General features: G+C 34.0%; 1 protein-coding gene across 3 annotated transcripts in view; it reads left to right on the top strand.

Moving 5' to 3' along the window:
- LOC106867600 (voltage-dependent calcium channel subunit alpha-2/delta-3) overlaps positions 1–23000 on the top strand; it is a 669388-nt gene that overhangs the window by 555763 nt on the left and 90625 nt on the right. For all 3 annotated transcript variants that reach the window (XM_089349471.1, XM_089349470.1, XM_089349472.1), the window contains 4 exons: positions 1859–1915; positions 15525–15605; positions 17304–17378; positions 18643–18717. In XM_089349471.1, the coding sequence (XP_089205597.1) occupies positions 1859–1915; positions 15525–15605; positions 17304–17378; positions 18643–18717 (288 nt within the window). The remainder of the gene's footprint in view (positions 1–1858; positions 1916–15524; positions 15606–17303; positions 17379–18642; positions 18718–23000) is intronic.

The raw sequence follows: 23000 nt of genomic DNA, 5'->3' as shown, positions 1-23000 counted from the left end.
TTTACTTTCATTAAATCCAGGAGTGATTATCACCAAGTATTGCTCACAAAGCATGGAATTGAAATACCATTAACATGCCTGATGCTTACCCTGATTCTATATATTTTTTTTCTTTTAAAGAGATCTTCTAAGTTAAAAATTTCAAAAGTTTCATGTTAGTTTATGTTCTAAACATCAGTTTAATAATGACAAAATTATTTCAGTAAATTCTTCATTATTTTTGAAATTTATTGAAACAAAGGCAGTTTATTTCAACATAAATATGGTAATGAAGGATGTAATATGTTTACTGAAGTAAATTATAAAGATTAAAGTAGAATGATACAGAGGAAGACTATTGATATTGGAGGGATTGTAAGAACATTAAAAAAATTAAGACAGTTTTCAAAAACTACAATGAATTGCTCATTTAGCATTTATGAGAATATAAAAGTATGCTGATGGTGATAATGTAACATAATTATTCTTATTCTATTCTCAACAATTTTAATTTCAGTTTCTAGTGAAATAAATATGTATTATCTATTTTCCAGTTCAGTGGATTTGGTAGATAATTGTAGATTATGAGATTATAGAATATTTCAATGTGAACTGTACTTGCAAAAATTCCTATTACTGTATATATTCAAATATTTGTTGTTACTGTGAAGAAATACTGCCTTCGGTCTATAACAGATTAGAATTATGAAAGGCCTGTGGCTGTAGAAGCTTACACTAATAACATTCTGTTGCAGAATATTGGATTGGAGGAAACTTTGTATAAATAATAAAAAGAAAACTGAATACCAAGTAGGAACAAAGTTATTGGTTTGCTAGTTTCAGCATTATTTTCATGAGTTTTTTTTTATTATAATCATTCTATCAACAGCAACAATACCAGTAACAACAACGTCAACAACAACAACAACAAATACTACAAGTATATTAATTTTCTATTTGAATAACGTTTAAATAATGTCATATTAATTAGTTTATGAAAATAAAATGCTTATTACATTATTTTATGCAAGATTCTCATTATGATAAAACCAATTCCATGTGCTGTAATCAGCTAATGTTTTGAACCCCATCAAATAAGGTGTTATCTCAGGTGATAATTTTACTAGCTGCTTGAGGCTAATGATAAATTAACTATTAAGTTCCAACATTTTTAAAGTGGGAATTGCATATAGAATTAAGCTAATTGCAAAGCAGAAAACCTGCAGAGTAATTATATTTTTTAATTCTTTTCTTTTTTAAAAAAAATTACGCATGGAAAAGAACTATTACGGTTTTGAAAATATGACTGAGGTAGTTAGATGTCATTAGGATTTCATGGCTCAGGTGATCAGAGAAAATATGATAAAAACTGATTAGGAACTAAACTCATGGGTTTTCCCTGCAGCCTCGAAAAAAGTATGTGAAATAAAGCTGTTGATAATCAGAAGTAGGTTGAAAACTCAATTAAGGTTTCAATTCTTGATATTCTTGTGAAAAAGTTTGAGCACCATAATATTCAATCTCTCTTTTCCTAAAATATCTTTTGTTCCATCATTGTGTAGAAACAAAACAAAAATTATGTTATTTTTGTTGTTTTCAGAGTGTCTTTAATATTTGTGTGAGAAAACACATAATATTCAAAATATTAGCTTGATTAAGGCAAAATTCTTTGTTAACCACAAAAATGAGTTGTAGTTATTTTTCATTTTGTTTGTATAAGATGCAAATAAAACATGTTTTCTTCAAAAACCTGTACTCCACTTCTTACTTACAGAAATAACACAATTCACTCTACTATACGAGAATTCAATATTTTTGTAGTTCGTTAATAACGCTGAAGTTAAAATGCCAAAACTGATAATGAACCATTTTCTTGCAGAATATGCGCTTAGTCACGTCGGTATCAATGCCCGTTTTCAACAAAAAAGATAATTCTGTAAGTTATTCTTCAATACTTTCATTGTTAGAATAATAAACCATTTTTTTCCATGATTGTGCGTGGTGGGCGGTTACTTCTGTGTCTGTATATTTGTATATTTGTTGTATGTATTATCTATTTATCTTTTTTGAGAAGGTTTGTATTTCAGTGCATGAGAATTCTGAAAGTTATATCTGTGTTAATCAGAGATATTGTTATTATTTTTCCCAAAGTGTGTGTTACTAACAAACTATTTCTGTCTACTCCGTATTTTCTACACTGTTAAGCACACATACATTCTTTCAGTCTAAAACACTTACTGAAGTGACTACGTCAATATAGACTTGTAATTTGTTTGAATGATGCATGTTGAGTGATGAGACACTCTGAGTTGAAATGGCAGAGAGTAAATTCAATGGAATTAGACTGACAGAGATTTGTCAAATGGTTAAGCTAGCTTTCAGCACAGTAGGTCTCATGCTTTAGATCAATAGTTCTCAAGTGGGGTCCATATGGTCCCTGAAGGTCCATATAATATTTGTGGGGGAGGATCTACACAACAAAACAGGGAATAGGGGGTCCGTACAACAAAATAGGAAATTAAGGATCCATGCAACGAAATAGGAAATTGGGAGTTCACACAACAAAATAGGGAATTAAGGGCAACAAAATAGGAAATTGGGGGCAACAAAACAGGAAATTGAGGGTCCACACAAAAAAATAGGAAATTAGGGATTCATGCAACAAAGTAGGAAATTGGGGATCCACGCAACAAAATAGGAAATTGGGGGTCCTCACAACAAAATAGAAAATTAGGGGGTCTACGCAACAAAATAGAAAATTAGGGATCCACACAACAAAATAGAAAATTGAGGATTCACACAACAAAATAGAAAATTAGAGGTCTACGCAACAAAATAGAAAATTGGGGGTTCATGCAACAAAATAGGAAATTAGGGATTCATGCAACAAGATAGGAAATTGGGGGTCCACACAAAAAAAATAGGAAATTAGGGCAACAAAATAGGAAATTGGGGCAACAAAACAGGAAATTGAGGGTCCACACGACAAAATAGGAAATTAGGGGTCTACGCAACAAAATAGGATATTGGGGTCCATACAAAAAATAGGAAATGAGGGATTCACACAACAAAATAAGAAATTGGGGATTCATGCAACAAAATAGGAAATTAGGTGTCCACAATAGTATTTTAAGGACCCTTGAAAAATTATTGCTTTAGATGTATGTAATGATATGTATTGCAAGAAACAGTTAGGTTTCTTTCTCTAACATTTTACATAATTCAACCTATACAAGTTAATGTGTGAAAAACAAATTAGGAATTTTGAAAGAAATTTTTATAGAACAAGTTTTTAAACATTGAATGGTTTTGGAGGTCTACCAGAATAAAATAGTGATATATACATGTATATATAGATGCTATAAGTAACTACTCCCCACCTAACCAAAAACATTTACTAACCTCAACAAACACTGCTGCTGCTGCTATTGAATTTTACCCAAACAAACAGTTGAGAAAAACATCTCATAGAAGAATGTCATGGTTTCCTACTACTACCAAATCTAATTTAAACTAATAGTGGAGGAGAATTTATCTTTGGAAAATGTCATACTTTTATGCGCTGAAGAGATCATACTAATAATGCATAAATTGGTGCATATGAATATGCAGTCGGTGCAATTGAAACATGTGTCAGACTATTATTATGAATAAACTAACTGGAAATAAACAAAGTTTGAACGTTCAAATTCTTTATTCCCCTCATTCACCTTATATATATATGCTTGTATGTATGTTAGCATGTGCCCATGTGTGTGTATATTGAGTGTGTAGGGGTGCTTGTGTGTGTGTGTGTGTGTGTGTGTGTATGTATATATGTATAAATATGTATGTATATGTATGTAAATATAAATATGTATTTGTATATATAAATATATATATATATATATATATATATATATATATATATATATATATATATATATATATATATATATATATAGGCGCAGGAGTGGCTGCGTGGTAAGTAGCTTGCTTACCAACCACATGGTTCCAGGTTCAGTCCCACTGTGTGGCACCTTGGGCAAGTGTCTTTTGCTATAGCCTCAGGCCGACCAAAGCCTTGTGAGTGGATTTGGTAGATGGAAACTGAAAGAAACCCGTCATATATATGTATATGTATATATATATATATATATATATATATATATATATATATATATATGCGTGTGTGTGTGTGTGTGTTTGTGTGTCTATGTTTGTCCCCCCAACATCACTTGACAATGGATGCTGGTGTGTTTGCGTCCCCGTAACTTAGTGGTTCGGCAAAAGAGACCGATAAAGTAAGTACTAGGCTTACAATGAATAAGTCCTGGGGTTGATTTCTTCGACTAAAGGCGGTGCTCCAGCATGGCCGCAGTCAAATGACTGAAACAAGTAAAAGAGAGTAAAGAGACATATATATATATGTATATATATATATATATATATATATATATATATATATATGAATAAATTTTCCCATTGAAATAAATTTTGTTTCTTTTAATGTTTTATCAAAATTAGGGTGACAATGGGGATATCTGTTAAATATATTTAGAAGTCCAGAATTTTGAGAAAATCATATAAGGATTCTGCCACAAAACAAGCTAGGCAACCACTGTTTTATGCTATCATGAGCTCAGCATGGGCATTTGACCATCTAAAAATATCAACGAAATCTCACTCAAATTACATCCAACTGTCATAATTAAACAATGATGGTCACCATTGGAGAACCCATGGTAACATCAACTATTATAATTTGTCTTAATGGAAAAAACTGACATTAAACAATGATAAAGATAATGACAGTAACATTATAAAACGTTGTTCATAACCAGTTTCCAATGCCAGTGATAATACCATTTGTATTAATCAAATAATATTAATGGCTACCAAGGAATTATGTTACTGACATAGAAGAGAAAGATTATATTCTTCAAAATTCCTATCACTCTACCATTATATTAGTTTTTGTTATCTATTGCTGCTACTACTTTCATGTATCATTATAGTTATTATTATTATTATTATTATTATTATTATTATTATTATTATTATTATTATCATTATCGTTATTGTTGTTGTTGTTGTTGTTGTTTTACTTAGTGTTTTTGGATATATTGTTTCTTGTTTTTGTTTTTTTTTCTAACCAATGTAACTACTCTTAAACCACAACTTTTATTTAATTAGAGCTTTTTTTTATTTTTGTTTTTGTGTTTATGTTGTAATATTATTATCAGGGATGATAACAATAATGACATCTCACATTGGCATTAGGCCATATTTTCGCAGAGAACATATATAATCGATATATTTGTAAGTAAATGTCTTGTATTTATTTCATTCACCCACACAAGTATTGAATAGCAAAGTCAGCCCCCACACAGTTTAAAATCAGAACTTACAAGAATAAAACTACATCCTGCCATGTAATTTGTATAACACACCACTATTTCAGCAATTCTACTGCCTAATGATAATAATAATAATAATAATAATAATAATAATAATAATAATAATAATAATAATAATAATAATAATAATAATAATGGTTTCAAATGTTGGCATAAACCCAGCAATTTTGGGGGAGGGGTTAGTCAAATACATCAACCCCAGCGCTCAACCTATTTAATTGATGCCAAAAGGATGAAAGGCAAATTCAACCTTCGCAGAATTTGAACTCAGAAACTATTGGATAAAAGGAAGGCTAGGATTTGAAGGGGATGCTGAGGTTGGAGGAATCGGTGGGACAGCTGGCAAGGGTGAATGGAGTGTGGTGGTATGGATATGTGTTGAGGAGGGATGAATATCATGTTCTGAGGAAAGTGCTTGAGTTTAAATTGAATGAACCATGAAAGTGAGGTCAACCAAAGAAAATGTGGAAGAGACAGGTGGAGGAGGAGATTGAGAGGGTTAGCTTGAGGAGAGAGGATGCTCAAAACTGGGTGAGATGTTGTGAAAGTGGTTGCTGTAAGAGTGAGGTACATCCGGCCGCCCCCGTTAATGGGAACACACCTGAATTTAAAATATTGGAATTCATCATTATCATCAACATAAGAACAGACAAAATGTCATTAAGCATTTTGCCTGGGGTGCTAACAATTCTGCCAGCTCACCACCTTAACAATAATAAAAGTAATAATAACAATGGTTTTAAATTTTGGCACAAGGCCAGCAATTTTGGGGGAGGAGGTATGTCAGTTACATTGACCCCAGCACTCAACTGGTACCAAATTTAATGACCCTGAAAGAGTGAAAGGCAAAGTCAACCTTGGTGGAATTTAAATGAGACTATAAAGATGGATGAAATGCCACTAAGCCCAGTGTGCTAATAATAATAAACATAGTTGCTTACTTATCAACCCATCATGCATGTTTGATTCTAGGATCATAAAGAAAGAGGAAGAAAAACAACCAAATACAATTCTTTAAAATTTGAAATAAGAATTTGGAGCATGCAAACAGTAATGGTTGTGACTATGATAATTGGTGCATTGGGAACAGTTAGCAAAGATATAGACAAATCACTGAAGAAGATAGAAATAAAATGCCCAGTTGAGCTCCTACAGACAGTTTGTCTCTTAGGAACAGCAAGGATTATCAGGAAGGTTCTAAGCACTTGAAAGACTGCTGGAAACTTGTGGATACTTAAGGTTACAGGTAGTAACCTGCTACCCACATAAATTCTACAGGAATACGACCAAACTTAAGCCAATCCAAAATAATAATAATAATAATACCAGTGATTGTAGGAGCACTAGGAATGATAAAAACAAAAGGAACTGGAATTTATTTGAGAATGATGCTTTGCTTACCATTCCTGCAAGAAGTGCAGAAGGTTGTTTTAACTTGTATGTCACATGTATTGAGAAGACCATTGTCAATCTGAGAATGATTACCATCCATGCAAATAATTTTGTTTTTCTCTCCATAATTTTATTTGATTTTGTAAATGGACAAAATGGTTTATTTTAATGGCCTATCTATGTACGCAGTGAGTTTATTTACCCTAGGTGTCAGGAAGACACTCAGCAAGAAAAGGAAGCAAAATTGAAAAAAGAAGAAAATTTGTAATAATAATAATAATAATAGATGTCCTGATGCAATATCAGGCAGTGGTTCTCATGGTTTCTGATCTTAACTGATTGAAAGTGTTAACATGTACATGTTTTGTCTTGGTATAAAAAGATAGGTTACCGCAAATATTTTGCTCAATACCACAGATTTGCTTGTCAGCTGCTTGACCTTAACCAGTTGAGCATGCCCCTTAGTGGCTGATGTTATGTGCATCTCTGATCACGTGCAGAAGTAGCAGGGGAGCATCATCGTTATGTGTTGAGAGGGATTCTTTGGTGCTTGAATAACTCACTCCTGGAAACATAGGTGTTTCATTCATCTTCCTTAACTTTTGCTCTCAGGACCTTTTGAGCAGGATTGGCTACTGAAGAAAATTCTAACTGGGTCATGCACAGTTTATCTTGATATGAGGTTACCATATCACACACATATTTGTGATGCATGTGCCTGGTGTACCCTTATTAGATAGGTAGTCATGATGGGTATATTGGACATCAAGTATTTGTATGGCATGTGCCATACAAATTACACTTGGTAATAATAATAACAATAATAATAATAATAATAATAGTAATAGGTACCTATACACTCGCTGGCCCATGATAATTTATAGTTATGATTATTCTCAGCTGGAACTAAATGAACTAGCATAATTAGACAGAAAAAGAAAAAAAAACAAGAAAATTAATGACAACCTTTAGAATGAATCATTTGAAATCTAACATGGCAAGATTATATTTGTCGTGAATACAAGGATGTAAAAATATACATGGCAGCACTATAAAAATATCTAATAAAAAATAATGGAAAACTAATAAAAATAGCTTCAAAACATGCTCAACCAAAAAAAGTCTGTTTTTTTTGTCTTCAAGGAAGCTAACAAATACAGAGATTGAAATGACAGACGGTTGAGAGGGGCAAAAAATAGAAGCAACAACAGATTTGGTGAAAATGTTAAGAATTAAGCTAAAAATCATCATCATCATTTAATGTCTGTTGTTCATGCTGGCATAAGTTGGATGATTTGACAGGAGCTAGCAAGCTGGAGGACTGTACCAGGGTTCCAGTCATCTGTTTTAGCAAAGTTTCTACAGCTGGATGCCGTTCCTAATGCTAACCACTTTACTGAATGTACTGGGTGCTTTTTTATGCCATGTTAAAAGTAATGGAATGAAAATCACTTATATGGCCAGTATCATACTTTGGGACAAACAAGATAAGGCATTTTATCCAACAATGGAACAATGAAACAAGTACCATGAGGCGTGGCTGTGTAGAAATTTGCTTTCTGTGGTTTGGTCAAGTGTCTTCTACTACAGCTCCAAAGCAACCAAAGCCTTGTGAGGAGATTTGGCTGGCAGAAACAGAAAGAAGTCATATACATAAACCACACCACCAGTTGGGCAAGGACTTGTACCCTTGATGGCCCAGCTGATCCTGGACTAGTGAAGTTCCTTAATCGACCCTAGCTGAAGGCTCTCAACATCATTCATTTGCTCATATATTTTGTGTACTTGGCATATTTTTTTATCTCATTTGCCCCTCCTCATCTTTTCTTCCCCTCAAACATTTTTTACAAAATTTCACACAATTTACAAACAGGTCTTATAATGCCCAACACATGTGATGCTTCTATGGCAAATACAAGAAATAGTTATTGTCATAATGTGTCTATTAAAAATGATAATGATAATATTAAGTATAAGAAGATTTCTTTAGTAAGGCACAAAATATTGATTGTATTCTTCAGTGAGACAAGTAAGGTTAAATATCTTGGCTAAAACCATAATACGAAATGTGTATCAGGCTACAAACTGATAATTCTTAAGCTAGGAGGACATTGTGCTCTTTAATTATAGAAATAATAATAAAAAAAGTGATTTCGTTCATTGGCACAAAGTCAAGTATTTAAGGGGAAATATTTTGCTAATGTCCTTCGGAAAGACATGAAAATCAATGGAAGTAAAAATTACTCCAGTCTGAAATGAAAACCAAGACCAAATGGGAGCACAGCTCATCAAGAACAATCATCAGATTATGGAGTCCACCTTAATGGCGATGGTGATGGTCATGATGATGGTAGTGGTGGTGGTGGTGTTATTGGTGGAGGTGGCGGCGGCAGCTTCTACTTAGGCAGAAGGCCAGCAACTTTGAGGGGAGAGATATTATTGATACATTATTTTTATCAACTCCTGAAGGATCTAAAACAAAGTTAACCTCAGCAGGATTTGAGTGATAATAATAATAATCCTTTCTATTAAAGGTGCAAGATCTGAAATTTTGGAAGAGGGGGCTAGTTGATTTTAGTGATCCCAATGCTCAACTGGTACTTTATTTTATCAGCCTCAAAAGGATGAAATGCAAATCTTGTACACAAACTGAAGCTACTTGTACTAATTACAATAAAATCTTCTTAGTAGAGAGGTTAAAAAACTCTATAGATGTAAAGAGCAGAAGAATAATATATCAAAGATGAGGATTATAGGTATAAGATTAATCCCACTTTTGGTACCAACCCATCTGAAACTATCTTTGTTTCTTCGATGCAAAATCCATGTTTTAAAGTTGATATATACTTAAATCTTCCATCAAGAATTTCATGTTAATTTATGTCCCAAACATAATAATGCCATTTCTCTTAATAATGCTATTTCTCAAATTCTTTGAAACCGAGACAATGTACGCCAATCAATACACAGTAACAGAAGGGTTAACCTTTTTGATATCAACCTACCTAAAACCATCCTTAGTTCTTTGATAAAAACATCCCATTTTAATGTTATCTAAATTAAAAGCTTCCATCAAAAATTCCAGGTTAATTTATATTCCAAACACCAGCTTAATAATGACACAGCTATTTTAATAAATTCTTCATTAGTTTCAAAATTAATTGAAACAAAAGCAGTAAATTTCAACTGGAATATGGTAACAAAGGGCCTGGAAATTATGAAGCATAGTACAGAAAAAAGAACAAATGGAAAACTTCTATTGATTAACTCCAGAAAGTAATACTTCTAGAAAGTGCCCTTTTCTATATAAAGGTAAAAAAAAAACTGTGTATAAATAAGGGCTTCTAACTAAATGCCATTTAGATTTGAGCTACAGAAAGGATCAATAGAATAGAATGTGTACCTTTAAAGAGGTAATAATATGATGATAAAAATAATAAAATGCTACTAGAATTTATACAGCAGAGAATGTCGGAATAAAAACGAAAGGACCAACTTGACGTTTTGATTGAAAAGACTTACTGAATTTAACATAAAAACCACTTAGGTACATTATAGAGATGAAAATCACTAAAATAGCAATCAAACAGAATAGCTCTGGAAAACTACTTTATTCGACAATCTTGCAAATACTAAGAAGAGCTTTAAAGATCTAGATTATGCACCAAATAAAATCATAAGTACATATAAAATATATATCAAATGTATATAAAAGGGTTGAGGGAAGTAAACTGCAGTGTAAGATACTAGAACTGATAACATGATAATAATAATCCTTTCTGTTATAGGTACAAAGCTTGACATTTGGGAATAGGGGGCTCATCAGTTACATCAACCCTATGTTCAACTGATACTTATTTTATCGGCCCCAAAATGATGAAAGATAAAATCAACCTCCGCAGAATTTGAACTCAGAATGTAAAGACAGTCAAAATCCCACTAAGCATTTTGTCTGGCATGCTAACAATACTGCCAGAGAGTGACAATAATAATAATAATAATAATAATAATAATCCTTTCTACTAAAGGCACAAGGCCTCAAATTTTGGTGGAGGGGGCCAGTCGATTACATCGACCCATGTGTAACTGGAACCCTGAAGGATGAAAGGCAAAGTCAACCTCAGTAGAACTCAGAATGTAGTGATGGACAAAATGCTGGTAAGCATTTTTCCCTGAGTGTTAATGACTCTTCCAACTCAAATGCTTTGTACTATTGGTACAAGGCCCCTGATACATAATTTTTATGGACCCTGAAAGGGTGAAAAGTAAAGTCAACCTCAGTGAAATTTGAACTTCAGAACATAAGGACAGACGAAATGCATCAAGCATTTTGCCCCATATGCTAACAATACTGTCAGATCACTGCCTTAATAATAATAATAGTAATAATAATAATAATCCTTTGCACTATAGGCACAATAATAATAATAATAATAATAATAATAGCAACAATAATAGCTGCATCTTTAATTGACCACAAGAGCCCTACAATAATATTGATTTCTTATGTTGGCAAAGACCTTAGTTTTCCAGCGAAGAGTAAATATGATTATGTGATGTCAACCAGTTTCAATGGTATTAGTGACAAGTGAGCCACAAGCTCGGCTTACTAAAAGATTATCAGAACTCATCTTTTTTCTTTTTCTTCTTCTAACAACAAATGTTGATAATAATTTCTACAGTATCTTCTCATAGATTCCTCAAATAGGAGAACAGGGAAGTTTAGTCATTCATGCCTAATAATATTACTTCTGTCTATGAACAACAAAAGAAAACAAAACAAAAATAGTCTGTCTGCTAGATTGCATTCTATTAATTCCGATGTTAGACTTGTGAAATGGTGCAGATTTGTCGATTTTTATAGCTGCAATAAAAATAATGCAAATAATGCAAATAATAATAATGATAATGATTGTAAAATAGATAGGAAAACACGAAAAATAATGACAGGATATAGGATGCACCACCCAAAATCTGACATAGAAAGGCTATATATACAATGTACAGAAGGTGGCAGGGGTCTTATACAGCTAGAAAACTATTATAAAATAACCACCATAGGACTGCAAACATACCTACTCCAGAAGCAAGGGAAACTAATACAAATAGCCACAAAACACGAGCAAAACAAAAAACTGTTTTCACTATTTAAGGAAGCTGACAAATACAAACAAGAAATCAATCTACCTAACAAATATGAAGAAGAAGAAGAAGAAGAAACAACAAAAGCTATAAAACAAATGAAATCCAAACTAAAACTAGAACAGCAACGAACCATGATAAAACGATGGCAAGAAAAGCCCCTACATGGTAAATACTGGGCTAAACTAAATGCGAAAGAAATAGACAGAGAAAAATTCCAGCAATGGCTGAGAAGCTCAGGACTCAAAGCAGAGACTGAAGGATTTTTAATTGCTGCACAAGACCAAAGCCTCCCCACCAGAAATTACCAAAAACACATAATGAAAAGAAATATAACAAGTAACTGTAGAATATGTGGAGATCGACAAGAAACAATAAATCATATTATCTCTGGCTGCCCAGTCCTGGCTAAGAAGGAATATATTCACAGACACGACAGAGCTGGGACCTATATACACTGGAAGCTATGCCAACACTATGGAATAACAACAGAAAAAAGATGGTATAAACACACGCCAGAAAAGGTCACAGAAAACGAGAAAGCAACCATACTCTGGGATATGCCAATACACACAGATAGAGAAATTAAGGCAAATAGACCAGATATAGTTGTCAAAGATCATGAAGAAAAAAAATGCTTTCTAATTGATGTAGCAATACCAGCAGATGACAACGTTTCTCAAAAAGAAATGGAAAAACTTTCAAAATACAAAGACCTGGAAATAGAGATAACTCGAATGTGGAGTCTAAAAACAGAAACAATTCCTATCATAGTAGGTGCCTTAGGTATAATAAAAAAATATTCAGACAAATACACAACAAAAACACCAGGACTTACAAATATATATAACATACAGAAAATTGCACTACTGGGTACTGCACACATTCTACGCAAAACACTTTCAATACAGTAAACATAAGAGCACCACAGCAAACCACAGCACATACCCAAGGCGCACAGAAATGCGCTCGGTAGTGAAGTGAAAGCACGTTATAAAAATAAAACTACTGAACAATAATAATAATAATATTAATAATATTAATACAGTCCAGAAGATTGCACCACTTGGAACAGCTCACATACATTGGAAGGAGTTCATCAATCTACATCTTCCCTACAATGCCTCAGACCCTTAATTTAGCCCAAGTCTTTCAAAATATAAAACAGGATAGACTAAAGGGCAGACAACAACAACAACAATAATAATAGTGAACTTTTCTACTATAGGTACAAGGCCTAAAATTTGGCCCCCAATGTTAAACTGGTACTTCTTTTTATCGACCCTAAAAGGATGAAAGGCAAAGTTGACCTCAGCAGAATTTGAACCTATGTAGTAATAATAACAATGATAATAATAATAATAATAATAATAATGATAATAATAATAATAATAATAATAATAATAATAATAATAATAATAATAATGATGATGATAAAGCAAAGTAGTATCGTCTGATGGTGTAAAACTACTCAATGGAGAGAAAAACAAGGGTGTTGAAATTGATGGATATAAGTATCTAGGTATCTTGGAGTACAACAAAATCAAGGAGAATGAGATGAAGGAAAGCTTTAGACAAGAATATCTCAGAAGAACCAAATTAATTATGGGAAGTAGACTCGATGGAAAGAACAAGGTCAGGGCAATGAACACCTGGGTTGTTTCCTGAATGCAATATGGTGCAGGTGTCATTAGATGGACAAAGAACGAGCTTGATGAAATGGATAGAAATATCAGTAAAGTGATGACAATTAACAAGGAACTGCTTCCAAAAAGTGATATTGATAGACTGTATGTGTCTAGGAACAAAGGAGGAAGAGGCCTCATAGGATGCAAGATCTGTGTTGCCAATGAGACGAACAGTCTGGGATGGTACATCAAACAGCAGGGTGAATACTTGCTTGTTGCTGTTAGAAATAATAACACGATGTCCATTGAAAATGTGACACACCCAAAAAACGTTTAAGAAACAAGATGGAGAACTAAGAATAGACAACTGGAAAGTGAAAACAATGCATAGGCAGTACTTCAGAGAAATTGAAGGGAAAGACAAGACCAACACCTGGTGATGGCTGAGAAAAAGGGATCTGAAAGGATGCACTGAAGCACTAATATGCAGCACCCAGAAACAAGCTCTGAGAACTAATTACACCAAGTTCCAAATAGATAACAGCAGTGAATTTCCATAAAGCATTTTTCCCAATGATCTAAAGATTCTGCCAGCTCAGTGAGGTCAAGCAGATTGATTCTACATTCATAAAAAGTATGAAAAGAATCCCTACTTCTGGTGTGGTTCTTTAAATAATTCCCCCTGGTTATACTTAGTCTAAACAAAATATATTTCATAGCAGTAATGTATACATTATAACATAATACATCTTTAATATTATCAATGTAATGATTTGTATCTAGATTATTTCATTAAAGTATTGATCTCTATCTAGATTATAACAAAATGTTACATTTCTAATACTATTACCATAATGGTTTGTATCTAGATTATATCATTAATGTAGTAATCTGTATTTAGATGATAACATATTACATTTCTTTTTTATATTGTTAAAGTAGCAATCCATAACAGATTATATCATTAAAGAAGTGATCTCTATCTAGGTTATAATGTATGGTTTCATCTTTAATATTACTAATGTAAAAATTTATATCGAGATTATTTTGTTAAAGTAGCAATCTACATCTAGATTATAACATAATATTTTTTTCCACTCTTGGCACAAAGCCTGAAATTTTGGGAGAGGGGGCCAGTCGATTAGATCAACCCCAGTATGCAACTGGTACTTAATTTATCAACTCTGAAAAGATGAAAGGCAAAATCGACCATAGCAGAATAGATGATAACATAATATTACTTCTTTAATATTATCAAGGTAGTGATCTGTATGTAGAGTATAACATAACTAGAGTATTTTCTGTCATCTGATGGGTAAATTTGGAAGTATACTTTTGCCACCATGGGTAATAAGTCACAATTTGTAGTAAATACTATATATAAATATATATATAAATCTACATACATGCATATGCATACACACCACATATATATATATATATATATATATATATATACACACACACACACATACATGGTTATGTAAACCTGCTGCTTCTTTACATCACTTTACCAAGTTTTTGCTAGGTTTATCCTTCTACTTAAACTGTAGATATGTATATGTGTAACCATTTGTTATATTTGGCATTTATCAACTCTGCAGTTTCTATCATCTTTACCATCCCCCTACCACTGCTTGTCAATTTCAGTGTTCTTCTATCAACTTTATCTTATGTGAATTTCTCTCTCTCTTTCTCTCTCTCTCTCTCTCTCTCTCTCTCTCTCTCTCTCTCTCTCTCTCTCTCTCTCTCTCTCTCTCTCTCTCTCTCTCTCTCCCCTCTCTCTCTCTCCCCTCTCCCTTCCTCTTCTCCATATACTGTAGAGCAAACATGACTAAAGAATTCAGCCAGTATATTGAAGTTGTTCTCATATTGAGCTACTGCATCTTCAATATTATTAAAATAATGATCTGTATCTGGGTTGTAGCAGAGCTGATGAACATTATTATTATTATTATTTTTTCTTTTTTCTTTTTTTGCATAGGACAATGCCTATAAATTGTTAGGTGTCGTTGGAACAGATGTCCCTATTGATCAAATTATTAGCTTGATACCGAAGTATCAGGTAAGTGAAAATACTTTCTTAAATATCTCTTCTACATCACAAATCTCCTTCCTACATAATGTTTCTAAAGAGAGTTCTTGATAAATTCTTTTATTTTTTAATGCTTTTCTGCCATGCAACTGCAGACTTTTTTTTATATTCCACTCTTAATGTTTGATGGCAACAGTTAAAAAAGCTCAATAAGCATTTTTTTTTTAATTAAAAAATAATCATTTATGGAATAGTCAGAGTTTTTAATTAAATAAAAAAATATTTCTGGCTAAGTCAAAGGAAGAAAATCAACATTCATGGCCTTTCTCAAGGCCTCCAAGATAATTAGAAGTTATCTTCAGAGTGCCAACCTTGTCTGAATTTTTCTTACAAAATGGATTCTGTCTATTAAAGGCACCCAAGGGCCAAATGGTAGTGTTAACCTTTTTGATATCAATCTGCCTGAGACTGTCCTTCTATGATGCAAACTTCCTGTTTTAAAATGATCGAAATTAAAACTTTCCATTAATATTTCATGTCAATATATGTGTTGAACACTAACAATGAGAAAGTTATTTTACTAAATTCTTCAATATTCTCAAAATTAATTGAAACAAAAACAGGTAACTAATTGGTTAAGCTGGGCAGCAGATTAAGATTGCTTTTCAATAAAAAAAAAAAAGAGAAACATAATATGGGAAAATGGGTTTCGCATTATAGAATTCTAACATTCAGCAATGTTTTCAAGAATGTACTTCTATGATGAAAAGGATCCCCCGTTAGGAAGGGCATCCAGCTGTAGAAACTCTGCCAAATCAGATTGGAGCTTGGTGTCGCCTCCTGGTCCACCAGTCCACAGTCAAATCGTCCAACCCATGCCAGCATGGAAAGCGGACGTTAAACGAAGAAGAAGAAGAAGAAGAAGACGATATGTAGTTATGCACAAATGATGTGCTTTTTGCATTACATTCCAGCTTCATCTATAACAGCACTTCTTAATCTCTTTTCATTCATGACCCCAGTGTTCATCATGAGATTTTTCATGACCCCATGTAGTAAATATGCATTTGTGAAATAACATATAAACTGAAATTCAAGAACTTTCGTGACCCATTTGGGGTCACAACCCATAATTTAAGAAGTGCTGATCTACTATTAACATAACTATTATATATTACTGCTCTACCCACTCAGCTGAGGGATCTCTTCTTGCAAGTTACTTAGTGGCTCTATTGGTGCTCGTGCAATATAAAAACCACACGGTACCCTCTGCAATGTAGTTGGCATTAGGAAGGGCATCCAGTTACAGCCACCACGCAAAGCAGACATTGCAGCTTAGCACAGCTTGCCAGTTCTGGTTGAACTATCCAACCCATAGCAACATGGAAAATGGACATTAGATGGTGACGATAACACTAATTATTACTGCAGTATATAACTAGCATTCTACACACATTATCATACTTCTTTAATTACATTAGTCATTAATAGTGAGTGAGTGTTCTATATATAGTACATTCATACTAATTATTACTGTCACAAAAGCACATATATATTTTTATAAAACTAATAAAAAAAAAGCATGAAAGTCCATATTTGTTGAAATTTCATTGATTAAAAATTGTTTTTATTTATATATTTTGGAAACCTTAACCTTAATGAACAAGTTTTCCATTTTAACTTTTGTTTTCTTTTCTTTTCTTTTTTTTTCTTTTTTTTTTTTTACAGTTGGGAGTACATGGTTATGCCTTTGCAATAACTAAAAAAGGCTATGTTTTATTCCATCCAGAATTCAGACCATTTGTAAGTAAATAAAACCTCATGACAAATGAGGTCTTATCTATCTTGAACTTTCTTATTGACTGATTTTTTGTTGAAAGACTTTGGGGATCTTGCTTTTTACTTCCTCCCTAACTTACTGACTGTGTACACACCACGTACCAAACCTGCATCAATTCCATAAATGAAGACCTTCAGAGCATCCTTCAGCAGAGCCATGTCAAATTTGTCTTTTTCACAGTAAAGGAAAAGTCAAGCAGTAGAAAACACCACCATGCCTCACTTTCCTCTAAACATGACTGACACTAAACTAGAGTCCTCAGAGTTCATTGTTTCTAGGGTTATGTGTGGAGATGTATGGGAGTATTTTTAAGTCTGGTGTAGTATTTTGGTTGACTTCCCTTAATGTTCATATGTCTATTTCCTAAGCTCGTTTAATGCCATCATTGTTAATGATATTGGGTAATGTGTTTTGATTCGTATTAATCTGAGTTCAAGGAGTCTTTGTTCACGAGTGTAAGTGTCCGAAACTATGGTACAGGTTCTTTTCACTAGATTAATAGGTATATTAATTCTTATGTGTTTGGGGTGGCATGAGTTGAATAATAGGTATTGTTTTGAATCTGTGGGTTTATAGCTGTCTGTTTCTATGTGGTTATTGACTATTTTAATTAGGATGTCAAGAAAAGGGAGTTGTTTATTGCTGTGTTCCATGATGAACTGTATGTTGCTATTGATATTGTTGAGCATTATTTTGAAATTGAGGAGTTTGTCCATGCTATCTTTCTAAAGTATAACACAATCATCCAAATACCTCTTCCAGTTCTCCTTTAAATAGTAATGAAATGAAGTGCCATATTTTTATAGTGATGATTGGTATATTTTAAGTTCTATTACAAGGTTCGCAATCACTGGGGCAGCTCAGTATGCAATACTTCCAGAATATTATCTGTAGCAGAAAAAGTATACTTTCATAGTTACGCATCAGCTGATGAGTAACATTCTAGTTTCGGATATTATTTTTAAAACAGTGGAATTCAAACAACAGATTAACCAAATTTTAAGATGATACAACTGCAAATAATATATGTACTACAAATAGAAGTTACATCGTATTGACTTTATGGTTTGTGGGCATCAAAAATCTCTTAAATTTATTTGTATTTTTACATTATTATTTTTGATACTGAGTTAAATAATACCCAATCTTTGTATTGTATTTTAATGACTTACTCTATTCGGACTGTTCCTGATATCACAACCTAAGAATTTATTAATTATTTTATAGGATAATGGTCGTCCCAAAACCAATTATAACAGTGTTGACCTCACTGAGGTTGAACTTACGTCAAATGTTAGTGTGGTAAGTATATTTTATTTATATTCTTTTTATTTATTTATTCATTCATTTATTCATTTATTAAAGAAGCAGAGAAGTGCCCGTGGCCTTTATAGGCCCACTCAGACTAGCTAGAATGATGTGGTAGATGTTTGTTTTGAAATTTACCCATGTTTGCAGAGGAAGATATGGGTAGGAAGGGTGAATTCCAGAAGGCTGCAGTTCTGGAGATGAAGGATTTAGAAAAAGTGTTTGGTGTAAGACCTATAATGGTGAAACATATTGGAGATGCTGAAAAGATGCTAAATGAATACATCTGCTTGGTTTGGAAAGTGATGCTACACAGCTTGTTTGTTCAAATGCTCAGAAGTGGTTGTAGCAGCAGAAAAAGCAAATAAAAGAAAAGAGGTATTCATGATCTCAGTGTTAGTTGTCTTGGTAACACTTTTACTATTTCTTGTGTGGTTTGATTTTGATTTTATTTCTAGCATTTTATATTATGTTTTTAAGAGAAGCAGATTTCTTTACTTCCATCAAGTAATCTAACTGTAAAACAGGTACCCTTCAATTATTTGGACCCTGAGTTTTCGACACTACAAAAAGCTTCAAAATGTTAAGCTACTTCTTTTCCTTATCAAATCCTTTTTATTATTTCAGTATTCTAAAACTTATTAACTTATTGATTCTTGACAAGCATGGAAACAATTAATATGAGAGAAAAGCTGGGGATAAGAGAGATTAAATGTAGTATGCAAGAGAGAAGACTATGTTGGTTTGGACATTTGAAGTGTATGAATGAGGACAGCTTCATAAAGAAGTGCTGATCACTAAAAGTGGATGGTACCCATGAAAGAGGGAGACCCAGGAAGACAGGGGATGAAGTGGTAAGGACTGATCTCAGGATGTTGGGCTTCATGGAGAAAATGAGAAGAGTCCGAGATGTCTGGCGATATGAAGTTCTTGAGAAGACTCACCCATGTCGGTGAAACTGAGTTCTAGAAGCGCTGTGTGTCCCACCCACACTTAACAAGAAAGCTTCTCACACACCCAACCACAACAAACCAAACTACATTTCTACATCTCTTCTCTTCCTCACATTTCTACTCCATGCACCATGCTTACTTCCCATTCCCCAATCCTGTCCTCTTTGCCCTGTGCCACTGTATCATTGCTCTCTGCTAGCTCCCAACCTGTGTGTTCCACCCACATGCCCTGTCTCACTGTATCATTGCTCTCTGCTAGCTCCCAACCTGTGTGTTCCACCCACATGTAACAAGAAGACTTTTCATTCACCCAACAAATCAATCAACATCTCTACATCTCTTCTCTTCCTCTTATTTCCTCCTTCATACACTATGCCTTGCTCTCACTCCCCAATCCTGTCTTCACGGACCTGTCCCTCCATATCATTGCTATTCAGTAGCCCCCCCCCCAACTCTATATATACCCAGGATTTTACCACTTACTCCCCTCCCTTCCACACTCTTTAATCACGCTTCCTTTGCAATATCCTGCCACTTATAACATGACATTTGAACCTCAAGAATATGCCCTGGCACTTGCCACCATTTATATCTCTCTCTTCCTTTACTCAACCATCCCATTTATATTCTGATCCCTATATTCTGAGAGCAGCAAGCTGTCAGAATCGTTAGCGTGCTGGCCGAAATGATTAGCGGTATTTCGTCTGCCATTATGTTCTGAGTTCAAATTCCACCAAGGTCAATTTTGAGAACCTCGGGGTCGATTAAATAAGTACCAGTTATGCACTGGGGTCAATGTAATCGACTTAATCCCTTTGTCTGTCTTTGTTTGTCCCCTCTATGTTTAGCCCCCTGTAGGCAATAAAGAAATATATATTCTGATCCTTATCCTTTGTGAGTATGCCTGGTACTTTACTGCTGTCTCTATTCTGCTGTCTCCCACTCTCCCTTTCACCTGCACTTCCCTCAGGTTGGGTAACCGTGTATTTCCTTTGCGGCAGCGCACCTGTTCCTGATCTCTCTCTTTCCCTCCACCCCCCTGCTGGCTAACCTTGTACCTTCTCTACAGCAAGACACATTTTTCTGTCTGTCTCATTATAACCTTTCATCATCCTACACAAGATCACCTCCTCCGATGCCCCCTCCCATCTCAAAAGAGATTTTTTTTGTCTTGGAAATACTTGGTGACTCTGTCAGTGCAGGTGCTACTTAAAAGCACTCAGTCCACACTATAAAGTGGTTGGCATTTAGAAGGGATTCTAGCTGTAAAAACCACACCAAAACTGGCCTTACCTGTGTTTGTGCCATGTAAAAAGCACTAAGTCCACTCTGCTGAGTGGTTGGTGTTAGGAAGGGCATCCAGCTGTAAAACTCCTGCCAAAACGGTTACAGAAGTCTGGTGCAGGCTTTTACGTGGCTGGCTCTTGTCAAACAGTCCTACCCATGCCAACATGGATGGCAGACGTTAAACAATGATGATGATGATGATGATGATGATGATGACGATGATGATATAAAACATATTTCATTTCAGTTTGTAAAAAGTCTCAAATATAACTGCCATTCCTTAAGCAAAATAAACAAAAACTAACTTGTTCTTTAAATATGTATAACTTAAAACCATTATAAGCCATAGGCTGACCTCTAGACCGTGAGCCTCAAGGAGGGGAAGAGAAAGGATATAGGATATTTGGTAATATGAGGTTCTCAAAAAAGACCCACCCTCCTCTGTGAAACAGTTTTGAGAGTGTAATATATAATGTGCTCCCACCCACATATTATAGTTATTCCCTCTCTGCTTGACTCCTGCAGACTACCCACATCATCTCTCTTTCCTGTCCTCTCCCCACTCCTGTCAACTACATCATCATTATTATCCTACTGCTCTTTTCTGCATCCCTCTATCTTCTCCAACTCGTGACACATCAATCTGCCATTCATTTTCCATGCTGGCATGGTTTGGACAGTTTGACAGGAGCTGGCACCAGGCTACATTGTCTGTTTGGCATGGTTTCTACAGCTGGATACCCTTCATAATTTCCACCACTTGCAGAGTGTACTGGGTGCTTTTTTACATGGCACCAGCACTAGTGTCTTTTTATGTGGCACCAGTGCTAATAGGGTCACCAAGTACCTTGCAAGGCAAAAATTCTTTGACTGGGAGTGGGGAGTAGTATTGAATGGGTGTGGCTTTGTGATGGTTGAGAGATTCAAGGTAAAGTGGGGACAGATAAGGGTGTCTTGCCAAAGTGTAGATACATGGATGCTCCAGTTGGAAAAGGAAGGAGAGTGGGTTAGAGAGTAAGATAAAGAGAGCAATAGTGAGAGTGATGGTAGTGAAGATGTGTCAGGATATGAGGAACGTTGGTGAAGTGAGAATAGGTGAGGTGATACAGAGGTTTGGACTGAGTGAGTGAGCAGGATTGAGGTGACTGTAGCAAATGGTGGGGAGAAATGTAGGAGAGGCTCAGGGCAGGGCTTGTGGTAGATATATGAGGGTGTTGCTAAACATTGATTTCACTGAACTAGCTCTTTCTATTTATTTATTTTACTGAATTTAAAATAGAAATATCTCCCATAAAATTTTAGAATTCCTTTTTGCCATAATACATCATGAAGTCCCTGATGAAATCTAAGTGCCAAATATTTGATCAAAACTGAACTTAGACATAAAATAGGAATTTATGCATCATAACCATTACAAGGTCTTTGTTGTGGAAGATAGAATCTTTTATACTTACCATAAAGACTCTACTATAAACTGGAGATAGAATCACTGCAGTGTTAATGCTCATCATAAGATTTCTACTGTAATTTAATATGAGGTGAAGTTCATTAAAAACGTAAATTTACTCTTTCTTTTCTTTTTTTTACCTTCTCACTAATTACTCTCCATTTCCAAAAAATATATAATATTTCCGAGCTATGTTCATGGGAAAATATCTGATTGAGACAGTTTAATGATTTTTATCAGCTATTCAAAAGCAGAGATGTTAAAATCATTTATTAACCTGATTATATTGCTTGATGGGAAAAATATTTCAGTTTCAATTTTTTTTCCTCTTTTATTATTATTATTTTTTTTTTTTTTTTGCATCAGTGACTGTTGAAATTTTATTTCACTCATCTTCCTAGTTTCAATAATATAAAAATTGAGAGACCATAAAAATTGTCTTATTGTTGAAATGTTTCATCAAACATTAACTATATAGTGTTTGTTTCATTTTACTATTTATTACAAAACATTAGCTAAACACTTGCTCATATGAAATAAGTGATTAATAAACAGTCGCTATTTAAATATATTTAATAATTCAGTTGACA

Source organism: Octopus bimaculoides, chromosome 3, assembly GCF_046866305.1.
Source record: "Octopus bimaculoides isolate indiv1 chromosome 3, ASM4686630v1, whole genome shotgun sequence".
Classification (NCBI taxonomy): domain Eukaryota; kingdom Metazoa; phylum Mollusca; class Cephalopoda; order Octopoda; family Octopodidae; genus Octopus; species Octopus bimaculoides.
The sequence above is the reverse complement of the archived record's forward strand: the minus strand, read 5'-3'. Positions and strand labels throughout refer to the sequence as shown.